Source organism: Micropterus salmoides, unplaced genomic scaffold, assembly GCF_014851395.1.
Source record: "Micropterus salmoides isolate LMB-PRFRI ecotype aquatic unplaced genomic scaffold, ASM1485139v1 Ms_hic_scaffold_21, whole genome shotgun sequence".
NCBI classification, from domain to species: Eukaryota; Metazoa; Chordata; class Actinopteri; order Centrarchiformes; family Centrarchidae; genus Micropterus; species Micropterus salmoides.
Genome location: NW_024041262.1, coordinates 12,113,528 through 12,137,672, shown reverse-complemented (window position 1 = coordinate 12,137,672; position 24,145 = coordinate 12,113,528). Strand labels below are relative to the sequence as shown.

Here is a 24,145-nt window from a genome sequence, read left to right as displayed (position 1 = left end):
TTCGCGTTGACGCCACCACGTGCATATTGACCAACATTTATATGATTTTATTTTATTATTTGTCATTATTGAAGATTGATCTCACTGAATTCTGGAGAATAAAGAAGAGAAAGGTACAAGAACAATGTCAGGTAGCTTTAACTTATGTCTTCCCTGTGTTTTGTTGAAAATGAAAATGTTGATAAGCTTTATTTGACTCCCATTTTGGCCAGGTGTGACAGGAAACAATAGCAATGATAATGATGAGCACCACCTTCTTTTAGTGGCTCTCCTCTGCTCATAAGCAGCAACCAGCCTGGAAGTGAAAGCGAGAGTCACATACAGGTTGCTTATCTTAACTGCTTCAACAGACTTAAAGTATGCCCCTATTGCACACTGAAACAGTGTCAAGCACATGACCTACTTCTCACTCTCACCACAAATGACTGAAATCAGTCCATGAAGAAGGCCTCTGAATCCTCACTCTGCACTGAGGTCAGAGAGAAAGTAACTAGGGGAAATGTTTGAGTTGAATGTGTCCGGTGAAGAGAGGTGCTCTGCTGTTCATCTGGAGCATGGCCATCGCTCCCCTGTTTTTGCAAATTAATCATCATTATTTAATTGCATCACACCCTTCTTCCATCAATAACAGCGAGGGAGGTAGAGCCAGGAGCAGCTGAAGGCACATGATGTGGAAGCTAATCCAAAGCAACATAGTGCAGATTTTAGTCACTCCTGGGAGTGTGAGTGTGCACTTGTGTGTGGTATTTATGAACCCCAGAGAAAAGCGGCTAGATGGAGATGGAGAAAGCTGCAGTAACATTAAGTAGATCGTTTTCTTCTGCCTCGAAAAGCAGGAACCTTCAGAAATCTTGGCTCACGGCTTCAGCAGTTTGACGGGATGAAGCAATTATTGATCTCTCTTTCTGTAAGTCCCTCCTTTTCTGTTTTTGCTGGGTCTAACCATCCATCCCCTCCTTGAGTCCATCTTCGTTTTGAACATATGACCTTGAGCTGATTAAATCTACTCAGCCATGATCCTGCTGGTAAAGCTGTCAATTGACTCCGAGATCAGAACGATCACTTTTCACATGACAGCTGTTTGTTACAGGCTACCATATCAGGCTCCAGCACCTGATTCCACAGTGATTATAACACTAAGATTTCATTGAATGGCAGATTAATATTGTGTTTTGATGCCGTGCAGAATTTCACATGTAGAAATGTGATATTCTTTTCCTCCTAGATCATTTCCATCCCTGATAAATTCCTATTTAGACCTGGACATGGATGGGGTGTGATCGTACCCACACATTCATTGTCTCTGCTTTAGAGGTGAGAATGAAGTCTAAAGGCTGTCTTACTACTGAATTGAGTGGCTGTGTGTTTTCTCTCTTAGTGACAAATTGTGTGTGTGTGTGTGTGTGTGTGTGTGTGTTCTTACCTTTCCTGTTAAAATACCTGTCATTCGTCAGCGTAACACCCAAGATGTCTCTCACTGTGGGAAGAGGATCCAGGGGCAAAGATTCACATACTTCATCCTGCCACTCCCTGCACCCTGCTAGGCCAGCATGTGTCAGCCACACATTTCCTCCAGATGCGGAGGGATATGTGTGTGTGAGGTCCGCATGTGTGTCTGTGCCCACTTAGTGCCTATCAGTACACTTATCTGACTTGGATACACACATTAGATATCTTCTGTATTGATGGCAATCTCAGAGTTCTCAGACCTGATGGACTGGTTTTTCCAAAGGAACTACATTTATTTACTTTCTGTCTGTGATCATTGTTAACTAATTGATAGTGGACTGGATGTTCTCTCCCAATGCTTTGACAACCATGTATGCTAGCTACTAGCTTAATTCTGCTCATCTCATTGACAGATATACAGCATGTGAGGGCAAAGTAACTCACTGTTAAAACAGCTGTATACTGCTATCAAGTTGAACCAGCTCTTTGCTAGCATGCTAACCTGTTAACTGTGAATTTCCCCCCAAGAAGATTGAAAGCATCAGTCGTCATCAGTAGGCTACTTATTTTACCCCAAGCCATGATCTATTCCCTGTGTTTGTACGGAGCTTTTTCAGCAAACCTGCCCTAAATTTTGCGCTCCCACGCAAGAAGTATTGTGATCCCTCGCAATATTTTGCGTTACCTTGCAATACGTTTTTAATTCCCTCTGATCCATAGAGAAAGGCTGAGCTGTATTATGATAAAGTGTTATGTATTATGTAATGGTTGTGACTGCAGAGTGAGTGGGCACTGCGTCATCCATGGCTGGCTCAGGCGTACTTCTGTATCAATGCAGCTAAATATGGTTGTTAATTACTAATGGAGCTGGGTGGCTTAATGATACATTCTTGGCTAATGTTAATAAGTACGAAGTAGTAAAGAGTAGTTAAACTACAGCTACCACAACCATATCAATAGCATCATGGATTCAACCACAAATGCAGTCGTCGTCCAAGCAATAAACATATCCACAGCCACAGCTTCAACCCACTAACTTACAGCTGGACAGAACAGCTCCAGCTGTGGTTACTGTTGGTGCCTGCATATTGTCAGAGTTTGGCAAGTCGAAAGGAGTAATGAGCAATAGATGCATAATGTGAAGTGTCACATCATCTCTCCTTTCGGTAGTGTCTGAAAACTGGCAATAGGGGCATTAGATCAGAACAACACTTGTGTGTCAATCCAGAGGGTATGGACAAATTATTTATTTGTTGTTTAAATTGGACAATTTGGATGTTGTGTTAACATCAGTCAAGCTGTAAGACAGACATTTAGGTTGTTTCCTCTTTTCCCTGGGAGACCGCTGACCTCTGACCTTTAGGCAAAGGTCACCTGGTACATGTTCACATGGCCGTTTAGGGAAAATGATCAGAGGAGTAGATAGGAAGGAGAAGAACAAGGGAAGAGGGGAAAGGGAGTTGTCTGATGAGTCACAAGCTTTGGCATCCTTTACAATGTGTCTTCATGTGTGAGTGTGGGCACATACTGGGAATGAAAACTACTAGAGAGCATGTGTTTGTCCGTCAACAACGCGTCTTTAAGTGTAATGTACGCAACCGTGTGAGTATTCCAAGCACTTAATAAAATGATTTGTGGTTTTTTCCCCCCTGTGAGTTCAAAGCGGGTCCTTGCTTTCGGCTGTGGGGTAGAGGTTGCTCTTGTGCAATGGAAAAAAAGACTGTTTTCCTGTTAGGGGGGCTTTTTGGGAAAACCGCGGCTCTGCCTACCGCAGCCAGCCTTCAAAGGACTTTGAAGGAGTGCTCACCTCTCCTCTCCTTAAATCCTTCCATCCCTCCAAACGAGCTACTTCCTCTCATATCCAGGAACACCTCACCTGCCTCTCCCCAACCACCGCTGAACAACCACACTGCTGCAAAGCTGCGGTCAGGGTTATATAAGGTCCATGGGAAATATTCAATCAAGGAGCCCTCAGTCCACCCACACATACACAAAACAGTGCACTTCGGGAACTTTAACCTCTCAGCATTTTTTGCAAATCTTTGTCATCTCTGTAACCCCGCTTCACGGCCTTCATCCAGTGACAAACTTTGAGACAGAATCTGAAGCTCTGCCCACAATCACAAGGCTGTGGGTGTCATCCCTTTCTCAGGCGCATCTTGACAACACATGTAGAGGAAATATTTCTTGTATTTGAAAGGAGATCACATTTTGACATAGAAGGCTATATATTTTTGAACTCTTGTCCTTTCACTCCCAAGTCCATCCCTCTGTCAGTTACAGTAACTTCTTCTGCCTTCATAAGTTCACAGCTATATTTTTTATTTGTGAAACAGTTATTCTGGACTGAAGCCCTTCAGAAAAAAATACATATACTGTAAATTTTCAAATCAGATTTTTAGAATGCCATTTGAAGTTCAATCACCTAAAAGTTGAACTGTTTTGTTTTTCATTTACTATAGAAGAACACTGGCTCATACTCAGCATCACATTTGAACTTTGTCTCCGTTTTTCTCTTCACTTGTTATTACCGAAAACAAACAAGGTGCTATAAACTGCAGTTAACAGTTTCTTGTTGCAGCAGAGAACACAACAATGTTTGTATGTGTTGGGCCATAAAATCTGTGTGAAAATTAAACAAAGCGCCCTTCTTATTCTACATATCTCTGTCTCACAAATTAACCCTGTTTAACCCTGAGTCTAGTGAGTCACTGTTGCCCAGAACTTTCTGCCTGCTCATGTCCTTTACCCTCCTTACGCCTCCCATTTTCTCACCAAAAACTACTGACCTCACAGAACACTTCATTAACAGAAAAATACACCACAACTTGTCCTATCAGCATTTCTCTCGTGCTTTTATAGTAAGGTTTGCATAAATACACAGTGCAGTAGCTTAGCACAACTTCCTGTCTATGAATCTGTGAGAACTAGCCTGATCTCATATTCCACCTCGCGCTGTCTGTCTTCTCTCCTCCTGTTCGGTTCTGGATCAGGTTCTGTTGATTTAAAGAACCGCTGTCGGACTCTGGCCCAGCCATGTGGGCTGGGCCACAGAGGCAGCTGCATTCCTCTTCTGGGCGTTTGGTCTTTCTCCCTGCAGCGTCTCTTTCTGCCAGATACAGAGATGGAAAGGCATACATGATTTCACTTGTGTTTTGTCATAACATTTTTGAATCATCCTGCTTCGTCTTTAGCCTCACAAGTACTTGAATTATGAGGCTGGATTATCAGATTGTGATCTCAGTAACAGATAGCAACTAGCTCAGGTATGACCACTAGTTGAGATGCTGAAGTTTGCTTTTGAACTAATAGTGAGGTGATGGTTAACAGTTTTGGTATTAGAGTAAAGATAAAGTGACTAAAGCTTCCAGACACACACACACACACACACACACACACACACACACAGCCTCTGAGCAGACATAAGCGGGCTTTAAAAATTTGTCAGTGATCCCCCTGCTAATGACGCCCTCAGCTGTGAGAGTTGACCCCCTCCTGCCCTCGACCCTCACTGCCCCCCCCCAATCCCTAATGAATGCCAGCGAGGAACTCTCTGAGTACCCCACACCCCCACACATACACACACACACGCACACACATGCGAGCTTACACAAACAACAGGATCGTCACCAAAGAGACGGCTGTCATCAAGTGGAATTCAGGCCACTAATATCTGACCCCTGTTACCTGAGGCCTGTCAGTCATGTTGATTCATCTGGACAGGTTTATTTACCTATAAAATGTGTGTGCGTGTGTGTGCGTGTGTGTGCGTAAGGATGCAGATGGTTAGGGGTGTGATCGGTGCTGAACCAGTTAGTCAATTAATAGATTAGTCCATTGAAAGAAAACGTATCCCCAAAACATTTGATAATCGATTGCCTGTTAAAGTGATTTATGCAAGAAAAAATGGCAAAACTTTTCTTCTCAAATATGAACTTTGCTTTGGTATCTTGAAAACTGTGATGGCCATTTTTCACCACCTATTTACATCTTCAGTTTAAAAATATCAAAAAAGAAAATCATCCTGGATGTGATCTTTGAGTAATACACATATGAACTAAAATGTTATTCAGGTGAACTAACAACCCCAAACTTTGCAATCTGTGTACAAAGGGATTTCTGTCTTTATTGCTGCTCTTACTGTTCCTTTATATTCATACAAGGCATCTCTCCGTAATGAGAATGGGGGTGGCCCAGTTGTTAGCCAATTAAAAATCCTCCATGGTTCTGGGCAGCCGCTAATAACCCCACCAGGGATTACTGTACAGCAGGCTGAGGGGGACCGCAGGTCACCAGTTTGGGCCTCAGCTTGCTGTCATCCGAGAGAAGCAACCCAATAAACCTTCATTCACTCCTAGTATTAGTGGGGCCACCACGCCAACTCTCTAGAGCAGCGTGAAAGGCTCTCACTTGTGATACAAAGTGGCTCAGCTGTCCCTCTCCTATCTTCACCTCCCAAGGCGCCCTCCTCTACACCCAAGCCAAATAAAGCCTCTCAGCGACTTCTGTTTTCCTAATCTGTGAACTCTGACAGAGGCGTCCATGCTTGAAAGGGAGACAACTCAACATGGGATGATCTCCCGGTGACAGGGAGAAGCTGAAAAAACGTTGCTGAAACCACCAGACCACCCTGTCATCTTCCTGTTCCTGCATTTCTGCCTCTCTCTTTCTCTCCCTCTATTCCTCACCCACCTCTTTTTAATCTAATTTCCCTTCTTTTTGCCCTCCATCTACCTTCTCTAATTGGGCTGTCACTGTTTGATTAAAACCACTGAATCCGTTCCAATAGCCAAATGGCTTGAGTAGTCTTTGTGGTGAATCACGACTTTTTATGCAGGGGGATTCCACTCTAAAAGCCCCATTTTTTTCATCCATTAACATATTGTGCCAATAATACTGATGGGCAAGTTATTTAACACGGCAGTATCTGCCACTGGGAATTGTAACATGTCAGCACAAATACATTTTCCTTGCCATTAATCCACAGAGGAATGTTGCAGTGACGAATTGACTATGCAGTTTGTATTTGTCACTGAACTCTAAGCAGCCATTCACTTGGAAATGGCTTAACTGCCACAGGAACAGTTTGTCTTTTAACATACCAGATTGTGGTAGGTTAATGTGCTGGAGGTTGCACATTCTGCAATTTAAATGTAAAAAAAAAAAGGTTAGCCAATACCAAAATCAAAACTCAGATTAGAAGCTAATATCACTCCTAGATTGACACATCTTTAAATATGTGTATTGACGCTAATTTTATTAGAGGAATATTTCCACATCTGGGAAAAACGCTCATTCGCTTTTGTGCTAAAAGTTAGGTGAGAAGATTGATACAACTCTCATGTCTGTATGCTAAATGTTAAGTTACAGCAAGCAGCAAACATTTCTGTGTGGCGTTCATTGTCTCTGTTAGAAAGACAGAGACATGGGCCTGCAGCTGTTGCTACTTGAACCACATTTAATGAAAGACAATGTCTGCCCCCACTGAGGGGAACTTGTGGCTTGTTAAACACAATGTCAATGCTGAAAGCAGAGAATTTCCTTGCTGAAACAGATTCTAAGTATTTCAGCCAGCTACACCACTGTGCTGACATCCTGGCAAAGCTTAAGAATCCAGAAAGATTTTTTGGACCTGGCTCACATTTTAGCAGTTTTATAGCAATATAAGATAGGTCTTAAGTTTTTAATAAAGACCAGCTACATGCCAGTGCATAGTGCTGCTGGACTGTCTCAGAGAGCAGTTAACACTTGCAAGGCTAGCATCTATCTCACAGGGCGTACAGAGTGGAATTAAACAGCCTTGTCACTGTTCTCTCTCTGTTTAACCTACACGTTCATCTGCCAGACGCGCCTGACAGCACCAGACCCTGGAAGAATCTCCCAGCAGGCCTGGCAGCACACGGACCGCACCATATTTAGTCATCCAAAGTCCAGACAGAGACCAATGCTGTCCTCCACCTTAATCTGTCTCCCCTCTGTTTCTCTCTCCATCTCTCCTTCTCTCATTTTTTATGTCCTTCCCTCCACTCCCTCCCTCCATCTCTGTCACTCTCCCCCTCTCTCCTACTGCGTCCATTCATATCTGTCCTTGCTTACCCTCCCTCGAGTCATTTCTGCTTTATCACTGTCGTGCCCCTCGCTGTTTCTCTCCCCCTCGTGTCCCTCGTTTCCTTCTTACCTACAGGAAATCTTGTCTTGTGCCTGTTTGTCCTCTTTTCTAGTCTCTTATCTGTCAAGTGTTTCCCTGCCTGGTTTCCATTTTAAAAAAACTTCCTTTCACTCCCTCAACGACATTCCCATCAGATTTTAAGTCTGAATAACTCCCCCTCCCCATCTCTCCACCCCCCCCCTCACCTGTCATAATTTCAAACCCTTCCTCCTGCTCCTTCTTCTCTCTCAGAGCCTCCCCACTGTGTCTTTCCTCGGATGAACATGCTACTAATGGAAGCTGGGCCTGGATGCTAATGAGTTGCTAATTCTATCAGCCGTCTCTCCATGCCCTCCCCAGTGGGTGCCAGGCCCTGCCAGCTTTACCACGGCCAGCCTTTTGATGGAGTGCCTTGGCTGATGAACTCCCGCCTGCGTGCCCACTTTAACCTCTTCGTCCTCAGACACATGTCATTGATCAATGTCCTTATCCGTCCTGGCAAGACCCACTCTTTCTCCAATCATTTATGAGCAGGCCCATTTCTTCAATACATTTTTCACATGTTAAATATTCTAATAACAGGGGATTTTTTTTTTACGTGATGTTTTCATGCTCATGTCATCAAATATCTTGGAGTGGCTGCTTCAGGGCTTGTCATGTCTGACATTATTGACATTATAACAAGCAGTTGTATTTCCACTTTTCTTCTCACTGTCTTTCTGCTATGTATTATCCCTGAAACTATTTTTCTTTAACGCCCAATCAGCGCTTGAGAAGAGGCCAAATGGCTGGGTTTAAACAGTTGAGCACAGATGAGTGGTCCTATTTACCAGGACACTGGACTCTTTTTTTAAGGGTTGCTAGCTTTGGACCCCTCACATAAGAAAAGAAGGAAACTTTTGTTTTTCCAGCTCCCCTTAAATCCGTCTGTCTGCCTTCCCTGCTTGACTGAAGTGGATACAGAGGCGGCCTTTTGTTCTTCCAAGATGAAGAGGGATGCTGTATTATAAGAGGGAGAGTGAGGGTAAGAGGAGGTGGGTGTGATTCATTGTAATTTAATAAATACTCGCTAGGAGCATTGGGGTGCCTTCTCAACCCCTCAGCTGTCTGTTTTGAAATAGGGCTCTACCAGATTTGACACCCGGGGAAGTAAAAAGGGGATTAGTGAAGGAAAAGCCTCAGGCTATATACATCTCTTTCTCTGTCTTTTTCTTTGCCCCAAAGCTTCCTCTCCCTGCACCCCTCAATCTTTCTCTCTTTGGGACAGAGAGGCCCCTCGTCTAGCTGTGAGTGTATGAATGATGTCATCCAGGTACCTATCTTGACCCAGTGATTTACAAAGGCTTGAATGGAGTCTCATAGGCTCAGTTCTTTTAATGCGGGGTATAATCCTTAAATAGCTATCACTTTTGGTGAATTTTCTGGTTCAGTGAAATAACACAATGCTGCCTGCTCTTGGGTCAGCACTGTGTTACAATAGTGGTGCAACGGTTGATTTCCTGTCAAATTCCCACAAAAATCTGTAAGAGCTCAAAAGTAGAGCCATGTCGTCGTACATAGTATAGCTTACTTTTTTCACTTTTTTCTGCTTTAATTTCTTAAAGCAGAAATTTTACCAGAGTCACACACGGTCCACTGCTTTGCTGCATCACCAGGGATTATAGGGTGACTTCTGCCATGCTGCTCAAGCATGACCAGAAGGCTTGGCCAGTTTTGACCTGAATGGAAGTACTGAATGAGAGGCCGACATTGAAATTCAGGATGCAGTCACTTGCAGCCACTAATGTCTCTCTTTAAATGGTCACATCCTTTCTCGCGGGCCCCTCGTCTAACTGTCTTATCCTTCTGACAGGCTTTTAGTCAATGAAAACATTCCCTTGTAATTGTACAGTACAAAAGAACTCATTTAATTTTCTATATAAGGGCAAATATAATAAGGTTTTGAAGATGCAAACTTGTTTTTGTACAGTAGAGTTCGATCAGTGTCACTTTCTATTTTATATCCTATTATGGTAAAAATATGTCTGACAATGACCTTTCTGTTTATTTCTCTCTCTTTCAGGAAGGGCTCCAGTCAGCCTGAAGTGAAGGGTCACTGAGCTCAGACTCTCTCCATCCACTGACTCACAATTACACACACTTATAACACATAGGGGAAAATCACACACAGAGACACATCTGTGCGACACATTCACATTTACACACACAGACTCTTGGATACACACACAAAGACTCATCTGTGCATAAACGCAGACACACATTCACACACAGGCCCCCTGAGCAGGATGAGGGAACCCTGGAGGTGCCTGCTGGGCCTGTGCCTCCTGGCATGCTCGGCCTCCACCCACAGTGCCATCAATCCCTTCGCAGGGCAGCAGACCCCTCCAGACCCTTGCTATGACGACACAGGCGCAGCCCGCCGCTGTATCCCCGAGTTTATCAATGCTGCCTTTGGCAAGGAGGTGATGGTGTCCAGCGTCTGTGGCCGGCCTGCGTCCCGTTCCTGTAGTGTGGTGGAGCGGGGCGATGAACGGCCCTCTGTACGCACGTGCCAAATCTGTGATGCGGCTGACCCTCGCCGTGCCCACCCTGCTTCCTACCTCACTGACCTAAACTCAGCCCACAACCTCACCTGCTGGCAGTCTGAGAATCTCAACACCTCGCCATATAACGTGACTCTCACCCTTTCACTTGGCAAAAAGTTTGAGATCACCTATGTCAGCCTACAGTTCTGTTCACCACGACCCGAATCTCTGGCCATATACAAGAGCATGGACTACGGCAAGACCTGGATGCCCTACCAGTTCTACTCCTCACAGTGCCGGCGTATGTACAATAGGCCCAACAAAGCAACCATTACCAAGCAGAACGAACAGGAGGCTCTATGCACAGATGGCCACACTGACCTCTATCCACTCTCTGGAGGACTCATTGCTTTCAGCACTCTGGACGGACGGCCCTCTGGCAAAGACTTTGACAACAGCCCTGTCCTTCAGGACTGGGTGACTGTCACTGATATCCGCGTGGTCTTCAGCCGGCCCCAGCTACCTCGGGAGCTCGGACTGGGGGCAGGAAGCAACAGCGGAGGGAGGGACGACGACCCTACGGCGGTGACATCAACGCTGCCAACTTATTTCTATGCAGTGGGAGACTTCCAGGTGGGCGGGAGGTGTAAATGCAATGGACATGGCTCACGCTGTCTGAAAGACAAGGAAGGCAAACTGGTGTGTGACTGCAAGCACAACACAGAGGGACCTGAATGTGACCGCTGCAAGCCCTTTCACTATGACCGACCATGGCAGAGGGCCAATGCTCGTGAGGCCAACGAGTGTCTACGTAAGTCTTCCCCTCTATCTGTCATCCTTTATGTGCTTTTAACATGTTTCAGTTAGTCTGCTGTGGAACAAACGGTGGATTTCTCTTTGGCTGATTTTCTTAACAGCGACCTAACACAATGGCTCTATAAGTTTATGTTCTTCAGCTCTGTTCCTTGCTCTGTTCTTTTCCTCATCCTATGAATCAGGGAGGTATTATTTCCCCAAGACAATCTCCTCAATACATTTCTAAATTCCTAATGAGGGAATGGCATTTGGACAGATGATTGAACCTTATTGCACACAAATCAATCTGACGCCATATATCTGATACAAAGGGTAAGAGTGAATAAAAATGGAAATATTTGAAAATCCAGGTTGTTTATTTCTTTGTTGGATAGTCATGCCCTTTTCATCACCCATTTTCAGGACATGAAGACAGCAATGTAAAATCAGGCTAACAAATTTTAGAGAGAGGGAGGTAGAAAAGGAGAGATTGAACTATGATGATCTGTGTTTGAATGTCACAAGGGTAAATAAGAATGCGGGCAGAACATACCTAAGGGGTTCGGATTTTTACAGGTGAAGAGTTCTGGTAGCACATAGTGGTTGCGCTTGCAATTTTGGCAATGTCTCTCAAAACACCAGCCCCTCCTTTCTTTGCATTTCCCATCAGCCTTTTCATTTTACCATTCCTCTTCAGGAAAGCAGGCCTACTTTCAACAAAATCATGTGTTCTGGACTTGTCTATGAAAATACTCTTTTTCACAAGCAAGTCTAAACAGTGGATGACAACAGCCCGAGTCATTGGCACACCGCTACAGCTAAGTCATCCAAGAATGTTATTTGGCAGTGTTTGCCTTTACCTCAAGACATGCTCGGTAAAAGTCATCCAGGCTTGCTCTGAAAGCTTGCCAAGTAAAATTATAGCAATTTCTGTGGCAATTTTTGTTAATGTAAATGGATTAGCTTTGTATTGGATTATATGATAACAGGTTTTTGATGTACATTCATTTCATGGCTGTACAGAGTTTTTAGACACATGCCATATTAGCCATGTGTTTTAGCAGCAATTTGTTTTCTAATTTGTGGATGTTTCTTTGGTGGTATTTTTTTTTTTTTTTTACAGAATTTCTCTGTTAGTATAAATAGACATAGGTGGAACTTAATTCAGTTCAATTTTGCTTGTCATAAAAATGTGTTAGTGTAGGAAAATAAAACCATATTAGAAACCACTGTCCCCAATTTAACCTTTCACCATAATGAAATAAAATTACAGCCAGGGAGAAAAAAACAGGAGCAGAACACTGAAAACAGTGTATATTTTTCTAACATGTTATAATTGCCCAGTGAGCTGGCCTGAGCTCATATTTAGAATTGAACAGTGCCAGATCTGTTTAAAGGGGACAGACAGTGACATAGCCAGAGAGGAGCAAGGCCATTTCAGCATTAGACCAGCCATCGAATCCAGCCTTCTCTCACTCCTGAAACCTCCCACGCCAGCTCTACCTTACTTTGGCTTCTCATCTGTCCTTGACACCCTCACTTACCCAACTCACAGATGCAGGCACACATACACACATACACCTAGACCCTTCTACAACAATATCCTGCAAATCCCTCAGTGTGTTCTCGCTCATACTTTTGCACACACCCTCTTTCAAATGTCCCGTAGCCATTTCTGAAATGTTACACTCCCGCTTCCCGTAGATCTCTTCTCAGCGGGATTGACATGTCACTTCCATCCACGATTTCTGGACTAAACAGCCCGGCTGCACTGGCCAACTCTGATGACCTAATCCCAGTGTTGATACAGGGCAGTTAAAGCCTATTGCAAGTTGCACGCTATACCTGATCACACATCCGGACATGCCAAAAAGTCAGTCCCAGATGTCCCCAATTGCATGTTCCAGAAAGCCTCTTTACAGCTTATTCCGGTATAAATGGTTCCAAAATATCCTCAAAGTAGCAGGAGAGCCATTAAAAGGCCTCTCTGGTGTGTATTAAAGTCCATTCTTAAATGCCCCCGCCCCTTGTTGATTTCTTTTCTTGCTTGATTTCTTGCTTTTCTTTCTGACACAGTGCACAAATGGCGGCGGGCTGCAGTGTGAGCCCTGAGGCACGCCACTGTGGCAGCGAGGCATAGGTATTTAGACTGGGCAAGTGTGTAAGAGTGGCAAGTTTCAGAGCCAAGGAGTCCCTTAGGTGTCACCAGATCCTTGATGAGGCCCTGAAGGTTTTTGGGTAGGAACTAGGGTCTCTGAGGGGGCTGGGCTGAGGTCATGACCCTTTGTGGGGTGGTGACAAGGTTAAGTTGACGGGGAGATGGTTTGTGGGTAATGCGGAATTCACAGTGGGCAGATGTAGAGTCGATTCAATAGTTGTTTCACACCCCAGGTTTAAGTCTGTCAGTCCTTGAGAAATTATATGCCTGGTAGCCGAGTTCACCACTTTAAACATTATGGTTAAAAGATTGTTTTAAGATTTTGCATGGTTTTCCTCTCCCTCTTGACTTAAATCTTTACCCTGCATAACAAGAACATTGTCTCTAACCGTCTGGTTTGATTGTTCGCTGGTCTTACTAAATGTTTGACATGATGCACCGCACCAAGATTACTGTCTGCGCTCTTGGCAAGCTCATGTACTGTCTCCAGACACAAGCCATGCACACACACGCCCATCTGCCGCCTCCCTCACTATGAATCCTGCCTCAAGACATTGGTTTACAAATCCCTGCTCTAGTAGTCAGAGAGGGCAGACTCGTAAAGGAGTGTGTCTGTTTGTATTGAGGGAGACATGATGGAAAAAGCTGTGATTTATCTGCCTGGAGTTTGAGCCACAGGACAGAATGAGGAAACAGATGGATAAGAGCTATTTGGTTACTGGTTGTGATGGAGGCTTGGTTTTTCTGCTGGCATGGTCAATGCTGTAATGTAAATGCTTCATGTTGGCTTGAAAATGTTAGACGGTGTATCATGCTATAATAGAGTCTGCCAAAGTCACTGTATAAGATGAGGAGACCTCTCGTGGAGTCAACGACAACGTGACATCCTGAGGAGATGATAATTTATGGTGGTGTAGGAGCTCTGCAGCCATCTTGGCCATGTTTTTGCTGCAGCACCAAGCTGTTCGTCTCTCCAGCGCTTCCTTTCCCTCACTTGGACTCAGCCTGCAGGAAGTCCAGAGTACTGCTCTGGGACACTACGATCCCAGGGCCAGACACCATCCATCCTTAATGGACCAGCCAAGCTAGGTCTGCTCCCAGTGTTGTGCCAGGCACACTGGTATGCATTCATAGCATTAAATAAAGGTCACATGGAGGCTGTTTGAATTGCTATTTCAGCTGATTTGCCAGAAATGCAGGTGAGCTGGGGTTGGGTGTGGTGTTGAATATTTTTAAAAGAAAATTTTGACATCCCGTGACCCTGTACGCAGGACAAGCGGTTGACGATGGATGAATGGAAATTTTGACATATTGAGTCCAGTGGGGAATGAGCGATATATATTCTGTTTTGCACAAGATGAGTTTCCTATGAAATTAAATCAATCAACCAAATAAGTATTCACTGTAGACTCTCATTATACATCAGTCCATGTCATCACCTGGAGGAAGTTCCCACAAATTAGTTATTACCTCTAAAAAAGTTATTACCTGTTATATAACAGATGTTATTAGATCATGCCTGCCACACTAATGAATGAGCAGTTGCATTAAAATGTGAATTTTATAGCAGAAGGAGAAACAGAAAAGACAGATATTGAATTTTCAAGCCTTGTCACAAAATCTTTTGTGGGGGATTTAGGTGTGCCCAGCCTCTGTTTTTTAGAAACTATTAGCTAGAATTAGGGGAAATTTGACAGATGGGTTTCTTAGGGAGAGCAGTGTGATCCAGCAGAGGTGTGTGTATGTGTGTGTGCGCGTGCGCACATGTGACTGTGTGTGTCAGAGGAAGAGGCCAGCCAGGAACACATGCTCAGAATAAGCCCTCAGATCTGTACAGAACTGTGGAAACTCTGAAGACCACAGAAGCACAAACTCTCTCCTTTTTATTTCTGTCTTTCTCGCACTGTTCGTTTTCCTCACCGACATGGGGCAGATGGTTATTTGATGCTGATTAGAATTTCAAAATAGGCCTTCACCCCCCCCCCCATCTCATTGCAAGGGCAAGCAGAGGTCAAAGCCCATGTTCCAGTTGTAGGACAAATTCGTTAAGACATTTCTTAGGCACGGTGATTGAAAAATGACCTCATTCTTAAACACATGAACACATGAAACCATGCCACAGTTTGTGAGTTTGTATGATTTGGATAACATGAGCAACGCCACATTTTATAGTTTTTGCATAGCATTTGTGTGGTTTTGTTCTTGTTACACAAAGTTGTTTGTTCTTGTGTAAAGCAAAGTTAACCTCACTAGATTTCCCCATTGAACCCTGAGCAGCCTAAAATTGTCCTCCGTGGCCAGCTGAAATTTTGCTGTCTGTCCCTAGATGGCAAAATGGTATGAAGCTCAGAGAGATGCCAAATATAGACGGCTAATGATGAAAAAAGCCAGAGCTGTATACTTCATGTATGTGCCATGTTCCTACTTTGCCTTATTGACTTAAATACCCTTCCAACCCTCCCGCCTCCACTGCCTGTCGCTGGAGGCTAACGGGGGAACCAACACTTCAATTACTTAAAGTGCGACACACAAATGAGAAGGAGATGTTTGTGTATGTGTTGAAGTGGGGGTTACTCAGCCAGAGAAAGTGATTTTGAAAAAGAAATCTTGTGTGCTTCCAAATAATCACACAGCCCTGGAATGTTGTTTTATAATCAACAGCCCTATGAAATGATGCCTCTTGGGGGGGGGGGGGGGGGGGGGGGGGCACAGTGAGGCCAACAAACATGAGGTGTGTTAATTTTGTTTTGGTGGTGTGTGTATGTGAGTGTGTGTTTAGGGGCTTAAAGCAAAAGTAACTACCTTTACATGGCTGAGACAACATGCTTTGGTCAGTATGATTGGTTTGTTCTGTAGCTTTGCTCTTTGCTTTTATTCCCTTTGTCAGTATTGCAACTTTGGTCCTTGGCCAACCCACAAAGGACTGATGCCTTTCTCGTTCTGTGAAGCCACCCATAAAGGCTCTCTGGCAAGCAGGGGACATGGTGAAACAAATGTTAAGGACAGCAAAGTGTCAAATAACAGTGTTAATGTTAGCTGGGTTAAAATGCTGGATCCTTGGGAAATGCTCTGTGGCTGCATGAGGCCAAGTTTGTGTGCGTGCGTGTGCATACGCATCTCCTAGCATTTGTGCATGTGTTAGAGCCACATGAAATCTGGTAGTGCAATTTAGTGTTTCATCCCTGTGCCAAAGCAAACTGGTGTAGCTGCGAGAGCTGCGTAACCATCCTGCTCTCCCAGGCCCCCATCGGCTCTCCCCCACAGATGGTAGCAATCACCTCCTGAGGTGCCCATCACCGCCGACACTCTCTTCCTCTCTATCCTTGTGTAACTGACTCTTGTCAAAGATTAACTCTCTACCTGGACATTTTCCTGTCTGCTACCTCTTTTGTTAATTTCATGTATCTATTTCTCTTTTTGCTGTAATCAGCCCTTTTCATCTCTCAGTGAATTCTTTGTGTTTTGGTAACAGTTTGCCTCTTGTTATGCTGTTGCAGGCCTCTGTGCTCTATTGCCTGACAATATGTGGTTGTTGGCTGCCGGCCGGTGTTGGTGGTGGCAGCAAGATTCAGAGGCTGTTACGCAAAAATATATGTCTGTTTGTTAACAATGAGTGCCTGGAAATCGTACGGCTCCATTTGACATAGGCTATCTTACTGAACAGTCGCTGTCACTGTGTTTGAAGTCATATGTATGGCTGACTGTCGCTGTATGTGAATCGACAGGTCTGATGTGAGTGTGAACAAATGTGTAAATGTGGAGCAGTCCATCCTTCACTCCATGATGATATCCTTATGGACCAGCTCTACTGGGGGCAGCCAACCCAATTCTGTTTCTTAATCCACGGATTCAACATCAACATACTCCAAAGTAAAAAGAGAATGGCATTTACCAGGCAGGGAGGGTCTAATGAAATATCCTATTGAATTGCATAATACGAATTGAAGGATCCAGTTTTTTGGAGCTAACCCACACCAGGGACTAAAAGTCTTGAACTCTCTCCTTCAGCTACATCAATTACTTTTTTTAAACATAAAGCATATTAGTAAGGTGCTCAGCCACAATGAGCTGCCAGAATAGCTTCAGTGCTCTTTGCAATAGATTCTCCAAGTCTCTGGAACTCTGTTAAAGGGATGAATATACCTGGTGTACTGTCTGACATGTTGGGTCAAAGTCTCACATAGGTGTTCATTGAGATCTGGTAACTGCGAAGGCCACAATGTATGATTCACATTTTCCTTTTACTGATCAACCCTTCAAAACAACAAAACAACATGGTGGTTGTTGCAGTGGATTTCACCAGCAGCAGCTTCTTCTTCTTCCTCAGCTTAACATTCGACCTGTGATTTTACTGCTCAATTCTGGGTCACCCGTCATCCACCAGTGACTCTTTTGCTTTCTGTGCATTCACATACAAGCCTCCGTGACAACCTGATCAGGGAAAAACATAAACATTTGATTTTCCCTCACCATTTCTACTATCATCTCTGGCCACAGTGGTGAATTTACACAGTAGGCTCCATCTGTCACTTTCTATTTCTGAACCATCCCAGGCATCGCATGCATCCCCCCAGAGTGGACCTCACGGTTGTGTATGCCAACAATCATGGCAAAAGTACATTTACCTCGGTTTCACTGATTCACCATGGTAATTTGATTGCACAACAGTCATCTACTTTTGCCCCTGTACTCAGGACTGCAGGAGCAACCGAGACAGACAGAGAGTGAAGGCAAAGGCGGGACAGAGATAACAATGTTTAGATGTGGGGAAGTGAAGTGGACCTGAGGGAGGAACAGAGCTAAGGACTCAACTCTCCACTGACACTAGGCTCCCCAACCTGGCAACCCTCCAGCCTCATCTCGTTAAAATCTTTCCCTGCCTGATGCCATCCAGAGAGAGAAAGGGGAGATGGAGGAAAGGATGGTCAAGAGAAAGGTTTGGGGAAGGCAACCAGTGAGAGTATTTGAGATGGGGTCTCGTGAACGTAAGTGGGGAGTGCGAGGGAGGGAGAGAGAGAGAGGCTTCGTGGAGGGGTGGGAGAGGAATTAAGGGGACTCTCAGTTCAAAAGAGCTCCCAAGAGCCGGCTCTTAAGCCCACGACGTGAGGCTAACCGCAGAAACCAGTGGTGGGAGGGGAGGGCTGCAATGTGGTGTTAAAGCTTGAAGTGAAAGATATGTCTGAGCGGAAGAAGAGAAGGAAAAAGCAAGTGGAGCTAGAATGGCTTTCTTACAAAGAGGTAGAAGGTCCTGCACACATCATAGTGAGGTCCATGTAACGCACACAGCAGGGCTGCAGGAGTTGTAGTTTCCTGTTAGTCCTCAGCTTAGAGATCTTAAATCTTTGTCTCAGCTTGTTGTCCACAGCTCATTAGAGTCTACAGACCCAGCGGTGTTTACATCTGTTTAAGTTTCACTTCTGTTAGACTTTTTTTGTATATTGTGTTACTTGATTCTTATCGTATTGTTGGCTGTTACTACCTCTCGAAGCAGTGTCTCTGGTGTGTGGGGGTGCATAAATGTGTGTGTTTGTCCACACTGTACACTGCCTTGGCTCTAATGAGGAGCTAATTAACCGGGTGTTACCCCCAGTGCCCTGAGCAGGTGGCTAGAGCAGCCAGGCGGAACTCAGCCCAAACACACAGACACAGGCCATACACACCGGCACACACACACACACGATGGCAGGAGCCCATATAGCAGAGCCTGTTGGGCACCCGAGGGGAGCTGCAGCAGGTCTGGACCACAGCCTGGGCCAAGCGGAGGAGAGGTGGTGGTGGGAGAGCCGTCCTCCAGTTTTCAAGGACCAATTTTAGCCATGGGATTTGGGTTTTCCACAGGCATCCAAAATCAATTGGCTGTGCTTACCGGCTTGGCTTTGGTCGAGCTGAAGGAAAAATGAGGTTAGATTTATCCCTGACATATGGAGGGGAACAGAGAGGCGGTGCACTCCACAAACACACTTGCATTTTATTTGTTGAGCGCAGTCTTTACAGGCCAATTTGTCATACCACACTTGACAGACCGGTCTGTGAGCTTGTTCAGAGCACATTTACTTGTTGAGGCACCTGCTATGAAAGCTAAAATAGAAAAGTGTGGTGTTCTTCTGTCAATCTACCTCTCCTGACATAACCAATTTTTTTCTCTATGTAAAGAATAAGCACCACCGAGATCACAAACTGAGATGTGTGCAACCTGTGATGAGAAAGATATCAGATAAAAAACAAGACAGTTATTCCACCAGAATTTGGATCTGGCGCTGTTAATTTTAAAGTTGTGCAACTATTCTTTACTCTAATATTTTCCTAGCGGTTTCTTGCTCCTCTCCCTCCATCGTCCTTCTTTATTTTGTCTCTGAATTCCTCTTTCCGCCAAGCCTGTAGCTTGTGTTTGTTGTTTTTATTTCCACGACAACACGTGGAACCAGATTTACACATCCTTGCATTGGACACTGGCCCATAAAGGAGCCGCGTTCACTGGAGGATCACCATTTCTTTGTTAACTTTTCACCACCCACTGAACTCCTCTCTTTGCCCAAATGTGTCTTTTATTCTCCATAAGAATAAGAATTAGTGAGTGTTTTTGCGGTGCACTAGTGAGGCTTTGATGTGTTAATGAATTGAAAAATGGCCTTCAACAGTGTTCAGTTATCCCCGCTGAGCCTAATTTGGGTGAAGGGGGGTGCTGCGGTGGTGGGGGTGGAGTGTTTGGGGTGGAGGTGGGGTGGAGGTGGGGTGTCGGGGTGTGTATGTGCGGGCAAGAACTTCAAAACAAACCTATAAACATTCTAGGATCCTTGGGCAGCTGCAGCTCCATGCTGAAATTAACTGCACACAGCATGTACACTATAGAAAACACACACACACACAGGTATACATAAAAACACCTACTTGAGGCCTTCAGTGCTTTTTTCTTCAGTCATTAACCTTACATCACATTTCATTCATGTTTTTCTTTTTTGTAAGTCAGATCCTAAATAACTGTTCCTGCGAGACACTAATTCTGTCATTCTGTCCGTCACAAAAAAACCTGGCTGTTGTTAAAGCCATTCCCAGCCATCACTGCTACACATGCTAAATCATTTAAAGGTTCAATTCTGGAGCTTTCTTTACATTTTCCACACTAGAACATATCCTCTCTTACCTCAGACTTTGTTGGCCGATCTTGTTGCAGCAGCAGTAAATTGAGAAGATGCCATAAGAGGGCCGTCGGTGCTTCAGCTAGGGAGAAAATATGATCCATCGCTTTCATGTTCTGCTACAAGGTGTTAATGGTCACAAGTGCCCACAGCTGTGTGTGTCTTTGAGACGCTTGATCATAATCACAGTCCCCATTCTTGCCACTCACCGGAGCTGGTGTGTTTTTTGTCACATTCCCTCAGAAGAAGTTGGACAGGAACACTAGATACAGGCGCAGCACACAGAGAGTGAACCATTTACATAGTCAATATGTCATCAATTTGCTGTTTTTTTCCTGCTAAAACAGTGAAAAAGCTTTATTTGCAAGCTTCCCTCAGTGTCCTACACTGACATGCTGTCTTAAAACTGTGTACATGTTTCCTTTAGATCTTTCTCTAGGCTCAAAGGTCAATCTGCGCTTAAGTTCATGAGAGCGCACCAAAAGAGCCAGCAGTGTCTGAACACAAACATCACTGCCTTAATATGGATCCATACATGAAACAACATTTCATTAACTGCAGAATTCCGTACAAATTGGGCTGCATAATAACCAGATGGAATTGGGAAACAGTCTGGGAATGTGCTCCCCCCTTTTTTTTCAGGGTCTGCAACCAGGGAAAACTGGGCCTCTTTCCCAACCTGGTGCCAGGCTTCCCTTCCAGTGTGGATGGAGAGTCATATTGTTCATTGCTCACTTAGTACTTATTACTTCAGATATGTATTCAAGTGCTTGTCCTCTAGTGAACGAGCCACCAGTGTCAGTAACATTTCATTTATGATCAGCTGCCAAGAGCTCATCTAACATTGCACAGATCATTGAGCTCAGTGTAACTGCAGAACTGACCTTGGCTGCAGCAGCAATGTATGTGTCTAGTGACGATGAGGAAAGAAAGTTCTTAAAATGACTAGTAAATTTATTTTTATGTTACAATTTCTGCTGACTGTTAAGTCAGTTATTCTGTAACTTGTGAAAGTACTTTAATGTTACCCAAATAAAAATATGTGAATGTCCTCACACAAATATCACCAAGATATAAGGAGAGTTGTAGGATTGGTTTTAAATAATGGTTGAGAAATATGCTTATTCACAAGAGTTTGATGATAAGATCAATACCACTTGCATGTCTGTAGGTAAATGAATGAATGAAGCAACAGCCAGCAGCCAGTTAGCTTAGCTTAGCATAAAGTCTTGAAACAGGGAGAACAGCTAGCCTGGCTCTGTCCAAAGTTAAGAAACTCACGGTTATGGCAAGACTTTAGAAAGTGATTGCACCCGGCCAATAAATAGTCTCACACACAATCTGTGTCCGTGGTCCAAAGCTATTTGACCATCTGACAAGAATATATTGGCCCCTTAACATGTTACAGATGCTCTCTCTCACAGACACTGAGTGCATTGGATGACACAGTGAAGGAGCATTCTGAGCAATATCAATCAAATAAAGTTAGCAATTAAAATATTTAGATCAATATTTTTGATATTCTTTTCAATATTTGTTTTAAATATATTTCTTTAACTGTCTACTCGCCTGTAACTTTCTTGCGCACAAAACATAAAAGCCTCCCAGTCCTTCAGTCAGTCTGTCTTTTCTTATTCCCTATTGTTGTGTCTTCTTCTACTCTAAACAGTGATTGTTAGTGTATTTTTCTCAAACACACTCCCACCATATTCAAGTTAATAAATATCACCTTCTGTTGTGATCCCCTAATAATCCTCTTTTGCCATGACTGTTGACATTTTTGGTCAAACAGCTCTGCTGTTGTTTACCATTTCTAATTTATTTGAGGACAACTTTGAACTGGAGCTAAGCTCTTCAGCAGTTGTCTTTGAAGCCAAGGCCAAGTCTTCAGGTCCCAGGTCTGATTCTGATTTAACCAGCAGAGGCTCTGGATCAAACTCTGTGACACAAACAAGAAGGGAAGGTTTTTCATTAGGCTACTCAAATGCAAACCCCACATGTAGAGAGTGAACAGAGTTTTGAATAATGTCAGAGCTAGTGAATGTGGACTAATATGGGGGAATCAATGGAAATACTTGTGAGGCGAAGAGACATAAAGGAACCAGCTGGATTTCAAGTGGAACTGTGAAGAGATATAACCTCACTTTACGTCACATATATTGCGGCTCGCCTCATTTAGAAGACAGTTAGCTTGAGCCCATTCCATTATCTGAATGGGTCTCGCTTTTAATAGATCTAAGGAGTCTTTACTCATCAGTGATTCGTGAAATTAATGCTTCTCTTTCCAGTGATTAATAACTAATGGGCTGAGAGAAGTTGAATTCATTAATTATGAAATGGAGAAAATGAGCTCTGCAAATATCACTTTTGATGGATGAGTTCTGGAATAGCAGCCAAGCACACAGCCGCAGTGTAGATTATAAACCACTCACTTCTGCCTTACTGGAAAATCTCTCCCAGCTCTCTTGTGATCTACAGTGAGCATATGTTTTACTGCAATACGCACTCCATCTGAACATTTTGTCTAAGCTAACTTACATTTAGACTCTATAGGGATCTATAAGGATATATACTGTGAAGATACTGTAAACATTTAGATTTATCCCGCTCAAGTTTGCTGATGCAATCACACAATGACGATGTTAAATTTCCTCTTCCCTCCCTGCAGCGTGTAACTGCAACCTCCATGCCCGTCGCTGTCGATTCAACATGGAGCTGTATAAGCTGTCAGGGAGGAAGAGCGGAGGGGTCTGCATGAACTGCCGCCACAACACTGCGGGCCGCCACTGCCACTACTGCAAGGAGGGCTTTTACAGAGACATGGCCAGAACGATCACTCACAGACGAGCCTGCAAAGGTAAGAGTCCAACACAAACATAATGCTGTCAAGTGCAGTTTATTTGTCTGTAATAGTTGTTTTTCAAGGTGGTATTAATGGATTTCTGGACTCAGCGGAACTATAAGTGCATTTTCTGTTGATAAAGTTTGATAAAGTATCTTTGTCTATTCATACATGGTGGTGATCACTGCTCGTACAGCACTCACTACCCAGTTCTTCTTCTGCTGTCAGAAAAATAAAACACAAGTATATTTCTGGGAAAGAATTCCAAAGCACTCTATGTTTATAGCAACTAATGTGCAAGATTTCATGAACAAGGATCACTTTTGTGTTATATCAATCAGTAATAGAGTAGCAAGATGAATATTTATTTATACAAAAATGTCACAGATTATTACTTTAAGCTCAGTTTGACTTTTCATTTGGCAATATGCTGCGCTAAATGTTTACAAAATGTTCAAACAAAAGCTGATTGAGATGTTCTAACTCTACTAATACTTGTGTAATCATGTTATTTCTGAAAAGGTTTAAAAGTAGTAACAAGTTGTGATTGGAAACTTGAAAGTCCTGATAACTTATAATAAAAAATATCAGCACATTTGACTTGCCATACCATTCCAGAGAGAAACTAAATGACACGATACCCGAAGCTTTTCTGGCCGTACCACCAAATGTTTCTCCATACCACACACCACATAATATTATCACTTGACCAAGGCATTTCTCATGGAAACATGTATTTTACCCTTTTATTATTTCACATTTGCAGTGAATATTTTTCAGCTCCATATTTTGCTGGAAGCATTTCTCTCCTCTTGTTGGACTCACTGCAAAAATAACACAAGCTTCCTGTACTTGTTACTCAGGAAAATATTCAAATCAATAGCAGAGAGCGAGTGTTTTTTATTCTGTTGATTCTGATGAAGGTAAAGAAGGACTTCCAGAACATTAAAAAACAGCATTGCTGAGAGCTGTCAGTGCTCATAGCCGTGAAGATCTTTTGGTTGAAATTTCATGGCGAGAATCTCCTACTGGCTTCCGCTCAGTTTTCCTTCTGCAGCCGACCCAAGCTGTAACCGAACACCAGGAGGTTAG

General features: G+C 43.7%; 1 protein-coding gene across 2 annotated transcripts in view; it reads left to right on the top strand.

The window, feature by feature from the left end:
- Window positions 1-24,145, top strand: part of ntn2 (netrin 2) — a 43,829-nt gene that overhangs the window by 3,447 nt on the left and 16,237 nt on the right. For both annotated transcript variants that reach the window (XM_038736304.1, XM_038736303.1), the window contains exons 2-3: window positions 9,660-10,933; window positions 22,880-23,068. In XM_038736304.1, the coding sequence (XP_038592232.1) occupies window positions 9,883-10,933; window positions 22,880-23,068 (1,240 nt within the window). In that variant the 5' untranslated portion in view covers window positions 9,660-9,882. The remainder of the gene's footprint in view (window positions 1-9,659; window positions 10,934-22,879; window positions 23,069-24,145) is intronic.